The sequence below is a fragment of the Acinonyx jubatus genome, chromosome C1 (genome assembly GCF_027475565.1).
Source record: "Acinonyx jubatus isolate Ajub_Pintada_27869175 chromosome C1, VMU_Ajub_asm_v1.0, whole genome shotgun sequence".
Lineage (NCBI taxonomy): Eukaryota > Metazoa > Chordata > Mammalia > Carnivora > Felidae > Acinonyx > Acinonyx jubatus.
This window is the reverse complement of record NC_069381.1, coordinates 2,775,258-2,800,045: the sequence shown is the minus strand read 5'-3', so window position 1 is coordinate 2,800,045 and position 24,788 is coordinate 2,775,258. Positions and strand designations below refer to the sequence as shown.

Genomic DNA, 24,788 nt, shown 5'->3' with positions numbered 1-24,788 from the left:
ACATCACCATTTTTTTGCTGCGTCCTTGGTGCAGACACTGGTAGAGAAGACCTGTTTGAGGGCCATGTTGCCCCAAAGCTTGGATGCTGGGTGAGCGGGGAGCCCAACAACCCCTGGTCTCCCTCACCAGCCCACCTGTTCCTGCCCCCAGACCAGCATCCAGGTGCAGTGGGTTTCCCAAGGAACCGCCTTCCTTCTCTCTCCCTCTTGTATGTGCGTGTTGTTTGAAAGCTGACTCCCTCTGAGAAGGGCGGTGTCAACGTGGGCATCGGGGAGCCTGGGAGGACAGCAGCAGGGGCAGGGTCTAACCCAGCCAGCCGGACCCCAACTTCATGTATCGATGACACGACCGGGCACGTTCCAGGAGCCAGTGGCCTCTTCTGGAATCCTTGGCCAAAGTTTGGGTTTGTTGTAAATAAACTCCGTTTTTACTGCCTTCTCACACATCATCTTTTTTTGGAACTGGTTAAAAAAAAAAGGGAAGAAAAAAACGAGCAAGTGCATAGGAGATGAGGAAATTGAAGGAGCGTGACTAATACAGAGGCACCAAAAATGAAATGAGGAAGCAAACACACGGGGCCCACTGATCTTGCAGCAACCAGAGGCACTAGGAGAGCATGACTCTCCTGAAACACTCTTCAGGCCCAAAGGCCACAGGAGGGGAGGTGCCACGGGAGACCTGCCAGGCTGGGGGTCCCCGCACAAGGACGCGGAAGCTGGGAGCCACACGGCGGACTTCCTCTCAGTGCACGGGTCTGGGCCGCAGGGGGAAGAGTGGCCCATTCCCCCCACAACGCCCTGGGGACGGCCTGCTGATTGATGGAGAAACTTCCCTCCACTCTCTCCCATTTTTCTGCCCAGAAGGCCTTTGGGCCAGGGTTATGCGGGCTTTGGCAACAGCATCATCAAGAGTGGGATTGACCAAGACCCCACCCCGAGTGTCAGGCACGTTATGGGGCAGAGAATTTAAGCTTTGCCCAAACCGGTGTGGCCTTTGCCCTCAGCTGCTGGGAGCTGTCTCCAGGCCCCCTGAACGTCATGCCTGAGAAGAGTGCCCATATTTTCCCGGGGGCCTTGGCCACCAAACAGTCTAGCAGTGTGACTGACGGTGGGGGCTTTGGGTCACGTGGTTATCTGCTTGGCCTCCCCAGGGGCTGAGACTGAGGTCAGCCGTGTGGGCGGTCACCTTGATCTATGTGAGCAAGCTGCAGTAAAAACCTTGGGCCCCAAGACTCTGGGGAGCTTCCCTGGAGGGCAGCACTCCCTGTGCCCTGCCACACACTGTCACCAGGAGAGCGAGGTGTCCTGCCTCCACGGGGAGAGGTTGTCCGGGAGTCTAGTTCCTTCCTGGACTCACGTATCCCTTCCCTTCACTGATTTTAATCTGTCCATTCCCTGTAAGAAACCCTAACTGTGAGTATAGGGGTCCTTGTGAGTTCTGTGAGCCCTTCTAGCAAATCATTGGGGACCCCCAAATGCTGCAGCTGGTGTCAGCAGGGGAGTGGTCCTGGGGATCCCCCCCCAAACACTGGAGAGGATGTCAGGGTGAGGGTACCCCTGGGGACAGCGCCCTCTGACCTCGCAAAGGCACACAGCGCTCACCAGAGGGGGCTCGGGAGGGAGCCCGATGGCCCAGGAGAGGTGGGTGCAGGCTGTGTGTGGGTCCTGTCCCCTCTCTCCAGCTCTGAGGCTCTGACACCTGGGCCTCACGGTGAAGGGAGAACATTCTCCCACCTGCGGGAAGCTGCCCGGGCCAGCACCCACAGCACGACAGCTTCTCCACGGCCACATGGCACCGTGATTCACGCCCTGTGCAGAATCTGTGTCTGAAAATGCTGAATGTCGAGAAGGAACCGCAAAAGTACGCACCAAGACAGAAATAGGAGGACACAGATGAAACGAGGCTTTTGTTTGCATAGAACTTTCTGCCAGAGACCCCAAAATACGGAGGCGGGGAGGCAGAGAAGAGTGGAGGCAGCTCCTGTCCCCGAGCCATCAGAATGGTCCCCAAGCCATCAGAACAGGAGCTCTGCAAGCCTCCCGTGGAGAGCAGGGCCCCGAGAGCCTCTGCCCGCCACACGAGAAGGTCGGGCCCTCTGGACCAGAAGGTGCCCCCTCGTATCTGACCTGAGTCCCTCCCTCGGTGACCGTCACTTTCCTGTTAACCTCCAACCGTGCAGCAGGGGCGGGCCAACTATTTCCAGAAAGGCCCAGAGAGCCAGTGTTTTGGGCTCTGCAGCCTTGGCTGGGGTCTCTGTCACGACCACTCAATTCTGTCTTCTGCAGCGCACAAAAGCGGTCACGGACAATACGCAAACGAGTGTGTGTGGCCCTGTGCCAATAAAACTTTATAAAATCAGGCAGCCGTGAGATTTGCCCCTCGAGCCATTGTCTGCTGACCCCGACCCTGAGAATGGTTACTCACACCCAAAGCCCCCGGGTCCTGTCTGCAGCGCCCTTTCCCTGACTACTGCCCTGTGCTCCAACCTGGCCTCTGGGCCAGTTTGCAATCTCTGGGAACGGGGGTGGCCAGATTTAGCAAATAAAAGTACCAGATGCCCAGTTACATTTGCATTTCAGGGAAACAACAGCTTTTTTTTGTTTTGGATAAGAATATCCCATGCAGTAGTTGGGACGTACTTACACCAAAAAAAATGTTTGTTGTTTGTCTGAAATTAGACAATAACCGGGCATACATTAAAGTAACTGGGCATCCTGTATCTTATCTGGCGGCCCTATCTGGGGACGATGTGGTTCAGCACTTCCCACGGAGATCTCAAATTTTCTGCTCCTGCCTACTGAGGCCCTGGGCCAGTAGTTCTGATAAAGCCTGGGTTGGAGCAGGAAAGAGTAGTCATGCGTCCAAAATGCCAGTGGTGAACTCACTCCGTCATTGACGGAGCGTGAAGTTGAGCCAGAACTCGCACCCTAATGGGTCCGCCTGGAGATGGTATGCCACCAGCGAGCCCGTCGTCCAGGATGGAGGCCGGGACACCTGTGTGTCCACACCCCACAGGGGAAAGAGGTCTCGTGGGCCCCCCACAGCCAGATTATGAAGGGCAGACAGGGAGGGGGGAACAGAGGGGGAAGGAGGTGGGGACAACACTGGACGACCAGGGCATCTCACCAGCTAATTTACTGGAACCAGTAATCTGCGGCCATGTAACAGAAGGCCACAAACTTAGTGGCTTAAAGCATCACTCACTCATCAGCTCAGCCTGTGGGTCAGAGTGCAGCAGGGCATGGCCAGTCCTCCGCTCACATCAGGGCACCGCTGGGCCGCGTCTCCTCCTGGAGACCCCGGGGAAGCGGACTCTGGTCCCTCAGGGCTACGGGACCCAGGCCCTGTCTCTGTGACATGTGGTCCTCTGCCCTTCGAGACACATCACATCCTTCTTGTGTCTCCAATCTCTCTGCCCCCACCCCTGCATCTCTCCGTTTTTCTTTTTGTCTCTGGGTTTAAGGGCACATTGAACTCCCTGTACAATGTGGGATAATCTCCCTATTTTAGGATTAACTGATTAGAGACCTTAATTGTTTGTGCTTCAGCCCCTGTTGTGTCAGGTGTCGTATTCAGGACGTGGTATCACACCGTGGTCGCAGCCCAGGGACCAGGGGAAGGACTGCTTGGGGTTCACAGGGTCCCCACATCCCCTGTGAGAAAGGGTCTCCGTGTGCACCGGACAGATGTGACCCCATCCCTGGAAATGACGCTGGGGACAGCTGCTGTTTGCAGTGGAAAGGCTCCACTCTGGGTTCTAGTTCCCAGCATTGGCTGCTCTGGGGCCTCCTGAGGGGTTGTGCCGGACATTCGGCTCCCGGACCCCTGAGGCTAGAGCTTTGTCGTCATTTGAAAGCAGGACGCAGGGTCCCCAGCAGAAACCTGCCATCTCCCAACATCACATGGGCAAAGCGGTAGAAACAGTTTTCCATCTGGAATGAACCCAAGACAAAAATATCCGGCCGAGTGTGGCCCTTTGAGGCTCCTGGTGGTTTGGCTGTTTTGTTTCTACTCGATATGCCTGGAGGTCCTTACGTCACAGTGATTGGGGTCCAATAACCTCAGTGACGCTGGCAGCCTAAGGTCCAGCGGTGGAAGGCCCATGTGACTGCAGGCTCCTTCTTCCACCCGGCACAACGTGCATGTGCCCCACGACACCCGCCCCCCATAAAAACCCACACCCTGGGAGACGCCTGACTGCTCAGCTTAAATGTGCACATCACAACATGACCCACGAGCAGGCAGGACTCAGACCCGCTGCGCCCAAGCCCACAGGAACCCCCGGGACAGAGGGCAAGGGTGCTGTGAGGAGCTCACCGAAGGAACAGGGGATCACGAGAGTGCTCACTTTGAACGTCTCTGCTCTTGCCAGGCACCTGAGTGCAAAAGCGGGAGGTCCGCACCGTGGGTCCCTGGTTAGATCATTACAATGAAAGCGGGCTCTAACCAGCTTCCCTGTGAAATGCTGTGTTCCCATTAATTACATTTTCTGGTTACCCAGGGATTCAATTTTGTTCAGTCTCTGCATCTACAAAAGCAGGAAAAATAATGGGCCAATATCTTTTGGATTAGAAGCACAGCTAACGAGGTTTCCATGCCACATGCCATCATCCTGTGATGAATGAGAACTTGATGGGGCACAGCCCGGGAGACGTGCCCAGAGAGGACAGCAGGACCCAAGAGACTTCCCTGCCCTCACTCCCCAGCTGTGCTCAGGACGTCAGACCGTCCCGAACCTGCGAGCCCACGGCTGTCGGATGGGTGGTACATATACACACAGTACAAGATATGCCCTAAGTCCCTCACCACAGTCAGGTGCTACTGTTGCTTTGAGGACTGTCTTCCTGTCCTCACAATGTCAATACTGTGATCATTCTTATACCGCGGACCTCAGTTTCTTCTTCTATATCAAGTGAGCAAAACCACCCAAAGTCTACTCATTGCTGTGAAAAGCAAGCAAAACAATGCCTGGGGAGTGTGACGCATGCTTTAAAGTACCAGGAAGTGTTACTATCCCCACCCGTCTCTACAGAGCAGAGATGATGGGTACAAGTTTGGGATATTCTCAGATGATTTGCATGCCAGGACATCCCTCAGAGATCATTTCCAAACACTTAAATCCCCAGTGTGGACGAAGTCTGTGCCCTGCCCCACCCCACCCCCCCACCCCCAACAAGGGAGAAGACAAAAGAGCATTCCGGAAAACCGTGGTCCAGTTCATTCGGGTTTGCTCCCGGTTTCACGTGTCTTCCTGAACAGGTGACCCAGCGGGCTCTTGGGGCAGGAAACGGCGGAGGGACGAGGCTGGAGGTGAGACCGGGTGCTGGAACAGGGGCGGGGGGCAGGGGAGGCAGCGGCTCCCCGGGGGGAAAGTGGCAGTGTGGTCCTGTGCCAGCCAGACGCTGCTCTCAATGAAAAGCGACAGGTTCAACAAGCCGGGTCGTCACAGGAGAAGCTCCAAGTTCACGGCACGTGGCTGGGTCACAGAGGTCCCGCATTCCTGCAGGGTCCGGGCTGGTATCTGGCTAAAAGGATAAATGTTGGCTCAGGTACTTTTCAATAGACCATCCAGCTCAGCTTTGAGGTCCAGGAAGAGGGGAAAGCAAAAGTCACCGAGAATAAGATTCATCCCAGGGGCAATTGCTTTAATCCATTCCCAAAATGGCTCATAATCCCTCTTTAGTGTAGAGCTTATAAAAAGTGCTGCTTCTCACCCAAGCCTCCTCCTTGGGGATGTGTTAGGAGTAAAGACAGAACAGCTGCTCCTTGCCCGGCCCACAGGCAAAGCAGAGGCCTGTCTGCTCTGTGACGGGGTGGGGGGCTGGACTGGCTGTCACCTGTCACCGAGCAGCCACCAGCGCGCCAGGCACCGGGCTGTGCTTTTCACGCAGTCGCCGTGCTCCCAGCCCTGGGCGGTGCGACACCCCCACTGCCCCCATCCTTCAGAGGAGGAAACTGAGGCTGGGAGGGAGCGTGGGCGCCGCCCCGGGCCACACAAGCCCGTGTTTCATAAGTGCTGGTGTGAGGGCCACGCAGCCCAGAGAACTGAAAACCAAGACGGAAACGGACCCCCCCACGCCCCTGTCACAGCAGCCAAAAGGTAACAACCCAAATGTGCGTCGGTAGAGGGAGCAGACGACAAAACGCGATCTACCCCCATGAGGGACTAGTATTCAGCCCTTAAAAGGAAGGAAACGCGGATGCACACTGCAGTGCGGCTGGACCTCAGAGCGGCACGCGCAAGGAAGGAAGCCAGACGCAAAGGTCACACGGCGCGTGCTTCCACAGGCGGGAAGTGTCCAGAACAGGCATATCCAGAGGCAGAGAGCAGACTGGTGGTTGCCGGGGAAGTGGAGAACAAAAGCTAACGGACCCCGTCTGCCTGCAGGAAGATGAAAACGTTCTGGAAGCAGCTAGTGGTGACAGCGATACGACAGTATTGGACACGTGCTAAATGCCACTGAAGTGTAGACCTTAAAATGGTTAGTTTTATGTTATGGGAATTTCATCTCAATAAAAATTTTTTTTTTAATTGGCTGAGTCTGATCCCTCCTGTTGGCTGAGTCTGGGTCCCTCCTGTTGGCTGAGTCTGGGTCCCTCCTGTTGGCTGAGTCTGATCCTTCCTGTTGGCTGAGTTTGGTCTCTCCTGTTGGCTGAGTCTGGTCTCTCCTGTTGGCTGAGCCTGAGTCCCTCCTGTTGGCTGACTCTGATCCCTCCTGTTGGCTGAGTCCATTCCCTCCTGTTGGCTGAGCCTGAGTCCCTCCTGTTGGCTGAGTCTGATCCCTCCTGTTGGCTGAGTCCGTTCCCTCCTGTTGGCTGAGTCTGATCCCTCCTGTTGGCTGAGTCTGGGTCCCTCCTGTTGGCTGGGTCTGGGTCCCTCCTGTTGGCTGAGTCTGATCCCTCCTGTTGGCTGAGTCCGTTCCCTCCTGTTGGCTGAGCCTGAGTCCCTCTTGTTGGCTGAGTCTGGGTCTCCTGTTGGCTGAGTCTGAGTTCCTCCTGTTGGCTGAGTCTGGGTCCCTCGTGTTGGCTGAGTCTGAGTTCCTCTTGTTGGATGAGTCTGGGTCCCTCCTATGAAATCCAAATATGCTCCATGGCCACCGACATGAATTCCACCCCCTGTGACTCAGTAGGGCCCTGGAATTCCTACACAAGAGGGGGGTCTCAAACTAATGGGAGGGGCTGAGGGAGATCACTGAGGGTATAGCAGGAAGCCCACCCTCCCTGTTGTCTCTCCCCACTGCCCTGGACTTCTGTCACTGACAAATGAGTGAAGGATAATAAAGTGCAGGCAGGGCCCAGCAAGAATGCTCACCAGAGAGGCTGTGCCCCAGGCACATCGGCCCCAGACACAGCCCGTCTCCCGGCTGGGGTGCCTGAAGACGCACAGCGCACAGGACTCGGGAAGGATGTGCCCGTGCTCCCCAGATGTCCCACCCAGAACTGCGGCCCGCCATGCAGTGGCCCAGTCAAGTTCCACTGGGAGTCCTGAGGTGCCACTCTGCAGAGCTTGTGTGGCCTTAGGAAAACTGCTGAACCCTGCAGTGCCTCAGTTTACCCATCTGTGAAATAAGACTAATGGTATTTCCTGACCTTGGAGGGCTTTGGAGAGATTTTGTTAATTAAGGTTCCAAACTACTCAGCAGCTGATGGACGAACAGGGAGGATTTATTCACTGATTTTCAAGTCCACTGCCCCTGCCCCACTGCATTCCACACACACGTGCACAGACGGACACACACGTACTCAAAACACACGGACACACACAGACAGATACACACACATATTCCACACGCACACAAACACAGGCACACATACTCCACAACACACACACTTCCACACACACAGGTGCACACACACAACTTCTTCTGAAGCTATTTTAGCTTCACGGCCACACAGGTTTGGACCACCCTGAGCACAGTACCTGGGGAGGAACAAGCCCCCGAAGTGTCCCTGCTTCTATGTGAAACACACATTGAACTCATCTACTGCTCCATCACCTTGCACGTTGGGGGCTTTTCTCGAAATGCCAATGTGGGTACCGAGAGGGCAGGATGAGTGGGGGTGGGCTTCTCCAAGGGGAGGGGTGGGAGGGGCCTCTGAGGGTGGAAAAAATGCAGAAACAGGGACAAAAAGAAAGGTGTGGGGGTCGGAGCAGGTCGGGCGCTGTCCCGGTGGGGTCTCACGCCTGTCCCCTCCCTAAGAGTAATTCCGAGGGAGAACAGACCAGACACTCACCACACAGCCATGCCTCCGACCGAGGGGCCCGGCTGGGCTGTCTTCCCGACCCGAGCCCCTCCCCATCTGGGGTCTCCCGGGGCCCCCACGGGGGGCTGGCACAGAACCGCAGGCCCTGCTGGGGTGGGGGGGGGGGCTCCGGCAGGCCCGCTTGCTCCCTGGAGGTCTCTCCATGGCTGCTGGCACCCCCTGTCCCCCTGAACACCCCGGGGTGATGGAGCAGTGCTCCCTCAGGACCCCCCAAGGCTCCCAGCCTGGGGAGGGAAGCCCGAGTCCTGATCTGCCTCCTCCCTCTGGTGTCCCATGAGCACGTGCTGCTCAGCTGTGCAAAACCTGCAGCCCGTGCCAGATGCACCGGCTCCGCCCACACCTTGCACCTGGGCTCCCCCCAGAGCCAAGAGGTGGGGAGTCGGCAAGTCACTTAACCACCGGGGGCCTCAGCGCCCCTATGAGGCACCGGCACGAGAAGACCAGGCACCCTCGTGCCTCTGCCTGGATGCACGCTCCTTCTTGGGCCCACTTCCTTCCTTCTACTCCTCCTTCCTGATGGGGGTCAAGCGTCACTGCCTCCAGGAAGCCTTCCCAATGGCTGCAGGTAAAGCCACAGGCTTCTTCTTCCTCTTGGCTCCTGAAATGTCACTGGTGCCTCTGCCCCGCTCCCCTCAAATGTTCCCCCCAGACCAGGGTAGGGTTCTCCCGCACCCGTGCCCAGCACAGCACCTGCACGCGAGGGGCACTTCACCTTTGTCTGCGGAAGGGAGCCATCCTGGGCCCCACCAGGCCCAGAGCCAGCCTAGGCTGCAATCCTGGCGACCACCCGGGTGGCTGGTGCTACAAAATCATAGCCCTGAACTACCTCCCTTGTCACCCTGGACATGGGAACCTGAAGAGGAGACACGGTCACAGTGAGCTTGGGGCTCCGGGTTCCTGAGCATCAGGCTTCCGTGCAGAGAATCTCATTAGCCTGGAAGACGCTGAGGGAAGAAGGAGGCTGGATCTTTGGGGGCTGAAGGAGACCTCCGGGGTGGCAACGGGCAGTAGATCAGCCCGGCGCGGGGCTCTAACCGGGAGCCTGCAAGCGCGCCCTGCAAACCTGCAGGGTGTAATGCCACAGCATCGGGGGGCACCCGGGCGCCTAATGGGGCCGCTCCATCAACATTTTCTGGGAGTTTGAAATGCGGTGTCATAAAAATAAACATGCTTACTCTTGTCTTGCATAATTGGCTCCCTAAAGAATCCTTGCGTTCTGAAAGCCACCATGTCCCTCGGCAGGAAGTACAGCTTTTTTCAGCATCTGGGTACAGTCCTGCGTTTTCTCGTCACGAAAAAGAGGGGGTGGGGGAGTGGGGGAAAGCGAACTCTTGGGTGGGCTCTCCCCCGCCTCATTATTCCATACTCTGTGCCAAGTGCTGGGACAGGGCTTTCGGCTGAGGCTTTTGGCCACAAGGCTGGCCTTGCAATACGGACACAGGATGCCTCTGCTTGGGAACCGATTCTGTTTTAGAAAAGTCAGTTTTAAAAGAGAGTAGTTGCATGTCAATGGAGCCTATCGGCCCAGGGAATCTCTTCACCTTTGCTAAGACGATCTGGGAGATTGAAACTGTGGCCTGAGGTTTATTTTTGATCGCAGGTGGTCAGCCCAGGAGGGCGGGACTCACATGAAAGGTGAGCTAGGCTATCTAGATGCTATTTAGGGGCCCCGGGCAGAAGCACTTTGGAGCTAATGGAGTGTCTGCGAAGGTTTTCCTAAGGAAACAGAAGCAGGTGCAGACATGACCTGCTCCCTCCCCCAAATCACCAGTTACTTCCCAGGGCTGCTCCCTGGCCTGCATGGGGACAGTGCTCCCCACCCACCTCCAGCAGGAGAGTGCTGTCTGGGGGCCCCGCGGCCAACCGTGGGGCAGAACTGACCAGCCGCGTTCACTCCTCCGTGGCTACCCAGCTGGTCCCCAGGACGACCCGACTTCAGGGACGCTGTCCCCCCCGAACCACGTGGACGGGCTTCTGTTGTCACAAGGGCACACTCCATAGCCATCACCTTTCCCGCCAGGCTCAGAATACACGAAGGTCAGGACGTGTCATTTTCACCTCCCTATCCTGGGCACCTGCGTGTGCTCCACACAGAGTTGGAGAGGCAGGACACTGGCCTTCGATGCTGGGCTCCAATCCCACGCTTTGCCGCCTGCCTGGGCCTGGTGGATGTCACGTGCCTTGAATACAACCAACAGCCATGCACTGCCTTCCAGAAAGGTAAGAGCAGGATGTGACGGTGCAGAGGACAAGCAGCAGGGCCCAACAGCCCGGGTGTGAGCCCTGTCTCTGCTGTTCCCTTGTTGTGTCACTTGGACAGATCACCCAACCTCTCTGAGCCTCCGCGGGGAAGAGGACATAATTAAGTGCCTGTGTCACAGCAGTGCTGGAAGGACAAGTTAAGACGGGTCAAGTGTTGGGACAGTGCCTGGAACACCGTAATCAGGCACTCACAATAAGCACTCGCTAACATGCACGCGCCTCTGGGAGGGTGTCCAGCCCACCCCAACTCACAAGCTCTGTCTTCGGACCTTCTGGGGAGGGAGGGCAACTCCCTGGCACAGGGTAGATACGACGACCAGTCGGTGGGCACCCTTTCTCTCCAAGCCTCGGGAGAACGCAAAACCCTCCTCGACACGGAGCTCGAGGAGGCTACCACCAGTCAGCTCTGGTCCCCGGAGTGGGGGGTCTCCTCACCCGCCCAGGTCTGGGAAGCCCCTGCTTTTGACACCAGCAGTTAGACCGGCATCTGGGAGCAGAGACCCTGTAGGGCCAGCTGGGCCATGACTCCTGCCCAAGCCCACGGGACCAGCCCGGGAGGGACGCCAAGAGCCCAGCCTCCTCACGGCCCCCTACCGGACACGCGGGCTTGGGATAACCGGTAAATGTACTGTCTCCTCGCATAATAGTAACTAATCACTTCACTTCTTCCTCTGTTCAAACCAGGTTCTTCAAAGCTCCCAGCTACCCCTGGAACTAACCCCACCTTGGCACACACACGCGGCATCTACAGGCCTGTGCTTACGGACGGCACAGCCCCTTCCATCTACAAAGATGTGCTAAAGCCCTTCGCTCTAAGGTACTCCCTGGGGGTGGACTCCCCTAAACTTGCACCACTGTCCCGCCGGAAGGGAGTCCTCGATCCCAGGTAAGCACAGCTGCCTCCCCCAGGCCCTGTGGAAACGCCCGTGCAGCAGACAAGGCTCAGAGGCCGGGGGACATTCTGCAGGACCACCTGCCAGCCCCCTCTCCTCCAGTCCCAGGCCACACACTGCCCTCCTCCAGCCCTGGGGGACCACACCACGCTCAGCTCAGCAGGGAGCCCTTCTTTTAAAAAAAAAAAAATGTTTATTCATTTATTTTGAGAGAGAGAGCAAGAGTGTGAGCAGGGGAAAGGTAGAGAGAGAGAGAGAGAGGGAGAGAGAATCCCAAGCAGCCTCCACACCGTCAGTGCAGAGCCCAACGTGGTGTTCAAACCCACGAACCATGAGATCATGACTTGAACCGAAACCAAGAGTCGGATGCGTAACCACCTGAGCCCCGCAGGAGCCCCGAGCCGGGAGCCCTTCTAATGAGTCACATGTTCCCCTTCGTGGTATCTTTGCACCAAGGCAGAACACAAAGCTTTGCTCTCCTTTATCTCTTCAAGGCGAGACACCGTTGACACTCAATAAATGTTTATCAAATGAAAAATGGACAAATAAACAATGGCTTGTGTGCAGTCAGCCCCTTGTTTAGAGCAAAGGGAAGGAGCAAATCCAAACCCAGGGGTGGAATCCTGGACCCCTGCCCGGTGCATTGCCACCGACTCGGTAACACAAGGGGGCTTCTCCGACCGCCGCACCCCAAAGCCTTGCTGTCTGTGCTTACAGGGTCCTGGGGCAGCAAGGGGGGGTGAGAGCAATGTTCACAGCTGCATGACTTGTGCGAGCCTCAAAGAAGAAAGAAGCCAAGCTCCCGTTAACCAGCCAATGGACAAACCGACAGGAGTACGTCCGCAAACGGAATGCCACTCAGAAAGAACAGAGAACAAAGAGCCACGCTCCAACCCACAGAACCCTCACGGACATGAGGCCGAGTGAAGAAAGCATGTGCGCGATGGCACGTGGTAGGTTTCCACGTTCGAAATGCCCGAACAGGCAAATCCACAGAGACCAAAATCAGATCAGAGGTTGCGTGAGTCTGAAGGTAGAAATGGGGATTGGCTGTGAACAGAACCGGGGATCCCATCGGGGGCGACAGACGCGTTTGCACACACGGCAAATTTACTAAAAATCATCGGATCGTACACTCAAAATGGGGGAATGTTAGGGGATATAAATTATACTCCAATAAATAAACATGTGCACGCACGCACACACGCGGCGGACAATCCTTCTGCCCAGACTTATGTCATGTGAACCCAACCTCCTCAGTGTGGCCATTCATTCATTTCCGCAGTGTAATTTCACAAGAGCTCTCAAGAGGGGCCTCCGTGGAGTTGCTGACATATTTTTTTTTAATTATTAAGTAGGCTGAATAACATTATCTGTGTCACAGACATGTTTTCACCCCTTTGTGACATTTCGTCAATTCTTTGCTACAAAACAGTCCCTCATTTAGACTATAAAACTTCTACCTGAAAGTCTGGTTGCCGGAAGGACGCGTGATTCTGACATCAGCTGGGCACAAGGACCTGACGCCACAGCAGGTGGGCCCCTCCAGTTCTGTTTGTTGTTTGTTTGTTTTGGATTTTGTTTTTGTTTTTCCCAAAGGGGCACTGTGTAACTTAACCGAAAGAATGAGAGGTAGATTTTATCCAAAACGTGGGAGCCATACGGGGCAATGGTAAGAACACAAATAGACCTGGGAGTCCACGAAACCTGGGTTCGAGTCTCAGCTCTCAGGGCACCTGGCTGGCTCAGTCAGTTGAGCGTCCAACCCTAGATTTTGGCCTGCATCATGATCTCACGGTTCGTGAGTTCAAGCCCCACATCGGGCTCTGTGCTGACAATGTAAAGCCTGCTTGGGATTCTCTCTCTCTCCCCCTCTCTGCCCCTCCCCAGCTCGCTCGTTCGCTCGCTCTTTCTTTCAAAACAAAGTAAATAAACTTAAAAAAAAAAAATCAGAGCTCTCTTGCTAGCTAGCTGTGTGACCTTAGGCAAATCACTTAACCTCTCTGAGCTTCAGTTTTCTCCTTTGTAAGGGAAGAGCAACCATGCCCACGCTGCAGGGTCATCATGAGGATCCTGAGGACGGGCCAAGAGGACGGGGGTTGACTGGGTCACCTAGCACAAAGCTTGGCTTGTGACAAGATCAGGAACTGCGGTGGCCTGGCGCCTCCTAGCTAAACCTGAATGGATGGAAAGAGAAGCCGCGGGTCCAGCCCATGGGGTCACAGAAGCTCGCGACCAAATCCAACGTAGAGCCTTTGGAATGATGCAAAGCTCCCCATTCAACAAGCATTTACAGAATGCACGTCCTCGTGCGTACACACACACACACACACACACACACACACACGTGTGCGCACTCATTCATGCTTGTACATGTGCACCCATGCACACACAACACACTGCAGTGCTTTTCTCATAAAGACCAAAAGGAAATGTAAACAAGCAAAGCCACAGACCATTGCCTTCACCAACTTGAGGCTCACGTCTTGCTGATCTGGAAACCAACTGTTTCCGTCCGCGTTTGACTCCAAATCCTCGGAGCATGGTCTTGGAGCCACCCTACGTGCCAGGGCTGGAAAGTGGGACTGTCCCCAAAAAGGCTGCTCTATTTTCAGAGCTGACCTGATTTATATAAGGATCTGGACGGGTCTTCTTATCCAATAATTATGCACCAGGTCATTTATGACTGTCACTGATGATGGATCTCATCACATTAGCCACACCACACATTCACATGCTGCTCTATTTTGCATTCTAAAGAATGTGGCAGAACGACATGGCCACTTTCATAAAGTATTGTTTTTGCCCCTTGCCCCACTTCCACAGGACCCGACCGTCGTTCATTCCAAACACATGGTGCCTACCCGTTACACCTAACCCCCAATCAGATGCCAATCTCTGGCAGATAAGTAGAGGCTATTCGTTCCTTAATTAAGTTTTTATTTTAAGTTAATCGTAGATTTTCACAAGCACTGTACTATGTAATACGGAGAGATCCTGCAGCCCTTACCCGGCTTCCCCAGCAGCAACATCTTACAAAATCAGGGCACAAAGATATAAGCAGGATATTGGCATCGCTGCGACCGAGAGGGTTGCAACGATCCCTCGTGCTGATGGAGCCACATTATCTTCCCTCCGACTCCCTGCCCTCTCTCACGCCCTGGCAATGACCACCCTGTTCATTTCACCCTTTGAAGGATGCTGTGGAGCCGCCATATTGCTTGTAGGGCTTCTAGACTGGCTTGTTCACTTAGCGTCCTTCCCGGATGGTCGTGCAGGTTGTTGGCTGTATCGGGAGTTCTTTCATTGTGATTGTTGGGCACTATTCCACGGTGTCAACATACCCCAGTTTGCTAAGCCATTCGCCCCACTGAAGGGCATCCGGATCGTTTCCAGTTTGAGGCTCTTACAAATAGAGCTGCCGTAAAACGTGTGCGCCGATCTTCAGGGGAACACGTCTGCATTTCTCTGGCGTGAACGCCCAGGAGCGAAAACCTCAACCGCATGGCAACTCCATGTTCAGCGTTGTCAGAAACTGTCAAATTGCCTTCTAGAGCAGCTGTAACCATTGTGCCTTCCCGCCAGCGGTGTGGGAGGGACTCAGTTTCTCTACGTCCCTGCCAGCGTCCCATTGCCAGGAGTTTTCGTTTCAGCCATTCTCACAGATGAGAAGTGACATTGAACGTCTCTCCCCATGCTTTTCGACTAACTGGCACTCCCGTTTGGTGAGACTTTCACCTGCTTCTAATTGGATTGTTCAACTTTTTCACTGCTGCGTTTTGAGAGGGGTTTATGTTTTCAGACACTAGCCCTTTGTCAGGTATGCGGTTTGCGAACATTCTCTCCCACTCTGCGATGTGTCTTTCCACCCTCGTAGGAGAGTCTTTCACAGAGAAAATTATAAACCCTTGATGAGATCCAATGTATTAGTTTTTTTTTTTCCCTTTTATGGATTATGATTTTGGTGGCGAGTCTGAGAGCTTTCTGCCTAGTCTCACATCTTGAATAATTTCTGGTTTTTTTCCTAAAAGCTTTTCCAGTTTTACATTTTACACGTAATTATGTAACCCATTTCGAGTTAATTTTGCATTAGATAGGAGACCTAATATCAAGGTTCTTGTTTGTTTGTTTGCTCTTGGCTATGAATGTCCTACTGTTCCAGTACAATTAGTTGGAAAATGCTATCTCTCCTCTACTGAATTAGCACCTTTATCAAAAATCAGCTGGGCATATTTGTGGGAATCTATCTCTGGAAAAATCTATATATCTGTTCCTCCATTAAGACACACAGTCTTGATTATGGCAGCTACATAATAAGCCTTGTAATCACACTGATTCCTCTCACTTTATTATTCTTTTTCAAAACTGTTTTAGGTATCGCTAGTTCCCCTCCCTTCACATATGCATTTTAGAAGAATCTCATCTACGCGTGCAAATGTTTTGCTGGATGTTGATAAGAATTATGTTAACCTTCTATATCAGTTTGAGAAGTGACCTCCTTCCTTGAGTCTCTCTGTCCATGAACATGGTATGGCTTTCCATTATTTAGATTCTTCTTTGATTTCTTCCATCAGCACCACACAGCCCTGGGCACGCGAGTCATGAGCATAACACGATTCGTTAGGTCTACACTGAAATGTCTCGTTTTGGGGAGTGACTGTAAATGCCACTGCATTTCTTATTTCAGGGTCCAGGTGTTTGTTACTAATAGATGGGAATGTGATTCATGTCTCTTGTGTCCTCCAACCTTGCTGAAATCATTCATTAGCTCTCGAAGGTTTTTTTTTAATAGATTCCATGAGACTTGGTGTGTGGACAATCACATCATCTGCAAATAGGAACAGTTCTATTTCTCCCTTTCTGTATGTCTTTTCTTGCCTTTTCATCCTCTGTCCCCTCTGGCTAGGACTTCCAGCACTGTGCTGAATGAGAGTGGTGAGAGCAGACATCCCCGGCTTATTCCTGATCTCCAGGAGAAAAGCTTCCAGTTTCGTAGCATTAGGCGTGAAGTTAGCTGTGGGCTTTTGTGGAGAAAGTGAGCCTCTGTTCCTACACCTCTGGCAGTTCTCATGGACAGATGCTGAATTCATCACATGCAGAGGCTCATATGGTGTTTCTGCTTCAGTCTTTCATTTGACAGATTGCCTTGACCGACTTTCAAATGTGGAGCCATTTCTGTACCCCTAGAATAAACCCCACATGGTATACGCTTCTTTCCACATACGGTGAAACATGGTTTGCTAATATCTCGTTAAGGATTTTTTATTTTTTATCAGCAGCCAGGTTCTCATGAGGCACGGTCCACCCTTTCTTATTAGACACCTAACCCTGTGAACACAGCAAGCGTCCTTCTGCGGGAGGAGTTTCGTTTTAAGAACTGGTCTTTTTACCTGGAGTTGGAGCTCCCGGTAGAAGCGTTTTTTTTAAGTTTTTTTTTTTTTAATTTATTTTGGGAGAGAGCATGAGTTGGGGAAGGGCAGAGAGAGAGAGAGAGAGAGAGAGAGAGAGAGAGAGAGAGAGAGGATCCCAAGCAGGCACTGAGCTGTCAGGGCAGAGCTCAATGTGGGGCTTGAACCCATGAACTGTGAGATCATGACCTGAGCCAAAATCAAGAGCCGGGCACTCAACTGACTGACCCAGCCAGGCCCTCTATAAGTGCATTGATGTCCGCTGGTCTCCAAAGTGCCCAACACACACACACACACACACACACACACACCTTTATCTGGAATAATATTCCTAAACGTCTTCATTAGAACCAGACCTTGGCAATTCACCATTTGTCCTCCTTCCACGAGGCCCAAGGTGACACAGACTCTCAGGATCACATAGATGATAAGCGCTAAGTTCAGGGGAGAGAATGAAGGCCTGCCCTCGGGTCAGGTCTGGTGCGCACGCTGCGGGAGAAGCCCGGGGGATGTCTGTCACCCCCGAGCGTGCTCCTTCGGGAGCCACTGGTACATTCCAGCCGATGCTGGCTCCGGGGCACCCTGGGGCACCACCCTGGAACTGTCCCTCTAGGGGGTCAGCTCTCCCTTCAGAAGGTGACCGGCCTTCTGTCTTATTCTCTCATTTGCTGTCTTAGCCCTCCGCTGGCTGTCCGCTGGCCTGTGACACCTCTGTTACAAGTCAGCAGGCTCCGTCACCCCCTCCTAAGCCCCCAAAAGTACTTCCTTACAACCCAGTATGGGAGCGGCTCCAGAAGGTGTGAACCAGCTACCTGCAGGCCAGCTGTCTCTCACTTGGGACGACTGGGCCCGAAGGCCATTAGCTGTTGCCTCAGCCCTCGCTCAGTGCTCTACCTGCATCACTGGCCTGACCAGGCACAGAGAATGTGGCACGCACAGCAATTGTCCACTGCTGACCAGCCTGACCCTCCGCGGAGCTCATACTAACAAGCGATGGCACCGAAGTCCCACACTGGTTAGGGGGAGGGGTGGCAGGCTCTGAAACATCTCCTTTTGTCACTTCTTAGTCTCCACAGGACACTGTCCAGTATGACAACCCACAGCCCCCTGAGGCTCCCAAGTCCTAGCCGTGGCCCATATTCTCTTCCTACCGGACGGTGCTGACCTCTGCTCTGGCAACACTATTTCTACCCCGACACGTATGCCCCCCCATTACTGGAGTGTGGGGTCTTCGAGGGCAGAAACCTTCTTATTTTGGAGTCTGCATGGCACCTGCTCACAGCCAGCCAGCCCCCAGGCACGCGGGAATCAGGAGCGGACTACAGGTGTGGATGAAATGAATACGAGATCGGGGATCGGGGTGTCATCTCTCGGGTGCACAGACATTTAAGGCGGACGTGTCGGATTAACTAAGAGTCGCCAGGCCGCCCGTGCCACTCCGTGACTCATTTTATGACCGCGTATTTGCAGCTTTCGACCACCTGTGCCCATTTTGCCCACCCCCACCCCACACTCCAGCAACCACCAGTGGGGGGAAAAAATTCTGTAACTGAGCGAAGGGCTGGACGCCAATTCGACTTACAAACACTGGATCATCCAGCTGGGCACCTGAAACTAAGATAACGTAGGTCAGTTTTGCCCCAACGTTTTGAGAAAAGCAGACACGTGCTATCTGGTCCGGCACAAATTCTGCAGCTCACCGTTGGGACAGGAGCACAGGGGCCAGAGGTGTGTGTGCGTCACGACTGCTCCTCAACATCTACCTACCCGCCCACCTGTGGACTCACAGACTGACCAGAACCTTCTCTTTCAAAGGAGCTGCCTCCGTCAGCTCCACGTTTTCCTAGTCCCGCGCATGAACCCACTTTCCCGTCCCCGAAAAAGCCAAAGGGAGGGGAGAACGGAGTCCAGTTGTGAGGCCAATAGTTTGCATTTGACCCCAAGCCAACCCTCACCCCACATCTCCCCAACCTCCCTCGGTGCTACCTTCCCCCTCGACCCCACCGCCACCCCTGTGCCACCTGCCTTCATGTTTCCTTCCCATCTACAGCCACTCCTCCTCCCAGACACTTAGCTATTGGATACTTTCACTCCTAGCAAACCCGTGATGACTGATAGGGCTCAATAAGGATTGCTTTTTTCCCAAACATGTCTGCATTCCAATTGTGACTAAATCTCACAGCAAAGAAAAGAATCTCTAATGGTGGAAATGTGAGCTCCAGGAAGTAGGGTGGAAGAAATGGTGTACCTCTTTGGGGCAGGACAGGGCCTACACCTGAGGCAGGTCCGGCTGGGAATTCCTTTTCTACGCCTCAGAGTTAAGGACGAGTAACCACAGGGCAAGACTTGACAAAGCAAGGGCACGGTGCCAGATGGACACGTTTACTCAGGCGCAGACGTCTCCTGAGCTTTTGCTGTGTGCCACGCACTCTTCTCAGGAGGCAGTAAAGGACGAGGCTCAGTCCCTGCCCTCGTGAGCCCACAGTCCAGAGACCAGGGCTGCTCTTCCGGGCAAAGCAGGAAGCCTGAGCACCGGTTTCCAGTGGACACACCCCCTTGGTCTCCAAGGTCCAGATGCTTCGCTTTCCAGAAGCCCCTAAGGTCACGCACAGGCCCAAGCACTGACTCCCCCGGGAGGGCCGGCAACAAGGCTTCAACAGCCACATGGGCCAGGCAACTGTCCACATGGGGTGGGAACAGAGGGAGGGCAGAGGAGCAGTGGGTCCTGCCACACCAGTGCTCCCTGGCTGGCCACAAAGAAGTGCAGCAAAGGGCAGACGTCCGAGCGAGCGGACAGCACAGGCATGGTGGACGACAGGCTGGGAGGGCAGAAGCAGGGATAGACCCAGCATGGCTGCCACCAACCTTTCCTGGGGGGGGGGGGGGGGGGGGGGGCGGGGGGGGGGCGGGGAACAAAGTGACACCCTCTGCAGAGTGTAGGCAGGGGACAGAAATGCAAATACTAACCCCTCCCCGGGTCCCCTTGGTCCAGTGGCAGGGCCCTGCCCTTTGCCAACACGGGACTCCCACCCAACCTGCCACCCCTGTGCTGGGCTCGCCTTCAGTGCCGGAGAGGCTCACAGTGATGAGGATCCCCTCCCCCCATAGAGCAATGTTGGGCCTCTGGCTCCTCAGTCTCCCAGAGCCCTTGCCAGAGAGAGAAGACAAGACCCAGCAACCCAGCACAGCTCACCGGGCCCGTCCAGGGGCTGCTGGGACACGATCAGGCAGCTGGCCCCAATCCTGCACCCTCCTCTGGAAGGGGTTTGGGGGGCCTGGCGGTGAAGAAATACCCCACTGTTCCTCGCCGATTGCCGGCCCAAGCGGGGGGCTGGGGCAGCCAGGCCTCCTGCAGGCCACCACATCCGATCCCGCCCTGACATGGCAGGAGAACCGGGCAGCCCGGCCCCCCAACCCCAGGGCCCCCGCAACTCTGACAGGGGCAGGCTGCAACCTCTGACTTTCTATTAACTGACGCTTAATCTGAGTTACGTAACTGCCGGTCCCCACTTGGGCGGCCTCATGACTCACCGACTCCTTTGAATTCCTGGAAGGGGGTCTTAGAGAAGGAGAGTCAGTGGGCCCCATGGCTGGTCTGCTCCAGCTCCAGCAAGGCCCAGCTCCTGCCTCCCCCTCGTGTCTGACCGGCATCGGGCAGGAGAAACCCTCTCGAGCCAGACTTCAAACATGAAAATCTAGATCAAGGATATATTTGGCTTTCCAAGCTAATCTGTACATCAATTTGGTCTCTACTGACTTGTAGCCCTTTGAAGAAAACTTGGCAAGTACTCGTATGGAAAGCAGAGGACTCTTACGTAACCCCAGACAGGAGCCCCTGGGCTCTGGAAGGCTCGGGAGTCATGGGTGGGTCGGGGTTTGCGGGTTATTCACTTCATCAAGACTCAGGGTGCAGCTTTTATCCACAGGGCTGCGCAGGGTAGTCTGGGCACAAAAAGCCCAGGGAAGTGAAGGGAAACGTCTTGTGCCAGACATCTTGGTGGTGCCCAGGCCAGCGGGCTGGGGGACGGCAAGGCCAGGCTGGGCTGCCGCAGATCCCACGGACAGCTGAGCCACCCCGGCCAAGAGGACGCAGGACGCAGCGGGGAAGCAGGCTAGTCCCTCTCCGGAGACACGGAGACAGGCGTCTCGGGGAGGCGTGGAGCTGTCTCCGCTGGCTTGCCCTGCTCCCTACTTATCGCCCTCTTGGATGCACGGAAGAAAAGGAAGCAGGTGATTACAATAAATCAACAGAAAGGACAGACTGGGAAGAGCCCGCCAGCCCCTCCTCCGCTTGGCCGGTGGATCCCCTGGGTGGGCGTGGCATGAGGGGAGGGGGACGCGCCCCCGCGGTGGAAAGATTCGAGCTGCCTCCCAGAATGGCCATTTATTCCAGCATCCTTGTCCCTGATGAGCATCCCAGCCGCGAACGCGCGATGGATTCCGGCTGCGACCAATTTGGTGTCAGCAGCTGGAAATGGCACGAGCCAGGCTTCACCGGGAGGGCGACGCCTGTGGACAGAGCCTCTGACTCCGTCCGTCCTCCTAACGCCTCTGGCCAGTCCCCAGCTGCCGGAGGACTTTCGAGGTGGGGACGGTGAGGGGCAAACCGCTGGGTCCACGTGCTGGGCCCGAACGTGGTGCCGCGTGCGTGGCCAGCACTCGGGGGGGGCTGAAAAGCACCCCGTGAAAACCGACCGTCACATCGCTTTGTCCCACGCCCACCCCCACGCAGACACACAGGCACCCGGGGCCGTGCGGTGGAAGGACAGACAGAGCGGCCCCCCGGGAGCACAGCCTGGGAAGGACACCTGGCCGATGTCCTGTACGCTCCCAGCCCCTGAGGAAAGCTGCAGCACGGTGGCCTGCAGCCTCCGAGGCCACTTGCAAGGAGGCAGCTGAACTCTGCTGCGTGCTTACTCAGCACCCCTCCGAGCTGGGCTCCGCGCTCCTTACTGTCGGAGCTCCGACCCAGCCGGTCAAGCTACGGGCTGCCTTCGACAGACACCGTGATCCGTGCTTGCAGCTCTGAGACCACCACCACCACGCAGGCACAGCAACGGCTCCATCCGACTCCGTCCGTTTCCGCCTCGTGAGAGGAAAAGGCTGTTGGCACAGCTCTGGCCGAACACAGAAGCCAGACACCGAGCCCAGACTTCGTCTCGGGAGCCCGAGCAGAGAGCTGCTCGCTCAGGTGACGCCCGGAGCTGCTTTCCGCCACCTGGGCTCCGGGTTCAGCGTCTGCCTGACACAACCAGGTTCCAAGCCTGGCAGCAGGGGTGCCCTGAGCTCGCCTGGGGAGCCACAGAGTGGCGTGTAAGCAGAGACGATGACCGGCTTTCTTCAAGGAAAAAGTGCATTTCCAGCTTTCAAGCAAGTGATCCTGGCTTTGTTACCGCGACCCTCGCCTGGTGCGACGCTAAAAGCACACAGACCCTCCCGGCCCGGCACCTCTCCTGGCCAGGGGGTGGCTCTCACAGACATGACACAGCCCTCTCCGGTCAGCCTCCAAGACAGGTGACAGTCTGTCCTTAGAGGCACCCTTACAGAAAATCTCTTGTGCTAATACTGAAGGAAAAACAAAAAACAACAACAAAAGGTCAAACTTCAAAATCACCAACAGAACTATTTCCTACAGCAAAATCCCAAGGAGATCTCACTTGGGGATGCTTTAGAGGAACTGTTTTAGTGAATTCTGAACCAACACAGAGGCTTCTTTCCATGGTATTTACTCTCCTCTCCCCTTATCAAAATGTACTAATCTTTCAATCTAGCAACTTAGTGGTAATAATAATAATAAAAAGAAAGAAACCACAGCAGCTCAAATAACTTGCCAGCAGTCGGTCAGAAATGAAGCACCAGACAGGAGCTCAGGAAGCATCTGGGAGCAGGAGGTGAGCCCAGAGCCGGGGCCGGGACCCTCTGCTCTTTCCCGAGGCCTTCCGGGGCTGGCTGAGACCTGAGAGGCAGATGGCAGGGCACCTGGAGGGGGTCACCCGGCAACGCTGCCCTCGATCCATTTTGTCTGCGTCCCAGAACAGGGAGCCTAAACCTTATCTAGTCCAAGCACACGGTATCGATTCAGGCCAGGCCAATACCCAACAGGATTCGCTTCACCGTTAACCTTTTAAAGCCCACACTGGCCAACCAGCCACCGGAAAAAGGAGTGCCGCTTTCCAGAAAAAAAAAAAAAAAAAAGCGGATAATAACATTTGACAATTTTCTCTAGATGTTCTAAACAGTGCTTACCCCCGGGGTGCGGGTTTGTCTCATAAATCAAAGGTAGCTAGACAACGCTCGGCGCGCTCGACAGAGGACACTCTTCCGATTTCTCAAAATCAGGTCGCGCACTTGGGTCTCGCTTCGGCTCACTCCCCCCAGCTTCGATGGGGCGGCGGTGGGGGCGGCTCCGGCAGTAGTCCCAGCACCTACCGGCCCTTTCCTCCCCAGCGCGGGAGCGCAGTGCATCCCAGTGGACAAACTCCAGAACCGCACGCGCTTTCTCCGCCTCCGCCTACGTCCTCCCTGCTTTCGGTTGCAACCCGGGACCCAAACGCACCGGCTGGGCGAAGCCCCCTGGCAGGCGGGCGGACGGTTCGGGGGCGGCCTGCGGGACCAACGAGACAACCGCGCACTCCTGGGCCCTAGGCCGCCCGAGGAACGGGCCGAATGGCTGAGCGCCACGACAAGCGGGCAAAGTTTGCCCAAAAGGGTCTTCCTGAGTACCCCTGCCGCGAGTTCCCGGCTCGACCCCCTGGTGCCACCTGGCCCTGGAGTCCCGACCTAGACAAGCCCCCGGGCGCTCCCGAGGGTGTCTGCGTGGGGGTTGGGGGGGGCTGCCCGCGCACCTCCCCCAGAGCCCCAGAGTCTCCCGCCCCAGCTGCCCGCCAGCTGTGCGCGCCCGTCGGGCCCGGAGGTCACCGGCAAACAGCTGGATCGGCCGCTGGGAGCCCGGGAGGCCCCTGCTCAGCCCTGGGGCCCCGAGGAAGGGTAAGGGAGGGCGGAGTGGCTGTTTGATTTTGGTTTCCTCCAACTCCGCCTGCCCAGCTCTCACCGGGAGCCGGGAGCCGGGAGAGCTCTGGCTTTCTCCGGCAGCCCCGGCACCCGCCCAGGGTCCACGGCCGGCCGGGGCCCCGGGGAAGAGGCGCGCCGGGGCGGCAGGCCAGGACACTGCGCTGCTGGCGCCGGGAGCCGCGGGCTCGACCGGCCGGCCCCGCTGCACGGGGAGCCGGGGCGGGCACCCCTGGCCGGACCCGGACGCGCGCAGGCAGGGAGAGCCGGCCGCTCCCTGCGGGGCCGCGGAGCTCCAGGCTCGGGACTGGCACCCGGACGCGGCTCCCGCGGCCGCCTCCGGCCGCTAGCGGCGAGCGGGGAGGGGTCCCTTTATTCGCAACGTTGAGGAGAGCGCCGCTCCAGCCCAGCCCGGCACCCACGCACCCACGCAGCCACACGCACCCCGGCGCTGGCCGGGTCGCTCACCTGAGTCCTAAAAGCTGTTGAATCCACATGGTCACGTTTCGGGCAGCGGAGCCTCAGACCTTGCTCGCCCCGGCCATCTGCGCGGCGCCCGCGCCCGCTCGCTTCCGTCCCGCGGCGCCGGTCTCCGGCTCTCGGTCCGCCGCCGCCCGCCGCCCGCCGCCCGCCGGCCGCGGGGCGCAGAGCGAGTCAGAGCGCGGCCGCGCGGGGCTCCATGCCGGCCGGCGCGCCGCCGCCGTTGGGGCGCATGGCTCAGGCGGGGCGGCCCGCGGGGGCGCACATCCTCGGGCCGGGGCGCGGGGCTCGCCGCCCCTCCGGGGGCGAGCCGGCGAGGGCGGCGGCGAGGCGGGGGCGCCCACGGCCGGCCCGGGAGGGGCGCGCTCCGGCGCTGCGGCCGCGCGGCGAGGGTCGGAAGAGACGCGGCTTCGCCCTCCGGGGCGGTGGGGAGGGAGGCCGGGCGGCGCCGCGGCGCACGGTGCGTGTCTC

The 24,788-nt window shown here is 56.4% G+C and overlaps 1 protein-coding gene across 1 annotated transcript in view; it reads right to left on the bottom strand.

Annotated features, from left to right (window-relative positions):
• Window positions 1–24,462, bottom strand: part of AJAP1 (adherens junctions associated protein 1) — a 120,291-nt gene extending 95,829 nt beyond the window's left edge. The window contains exon 1 of the mRNA XM_027060619.2: window positions 24,306–24,462. Within this exon, the coding sequence (XP_026916420.1) occupies window positions 24,306–24,334 (29 nt within the window). The 5' untranslated portion in view covers window positions 24,335–24,462. The remainder of the gene's footprint in view (window positions 1–24,305) is intronic.
• Between the last annotated feature and the right edge of the window lie 326 nt (window positions 24,463–24,788).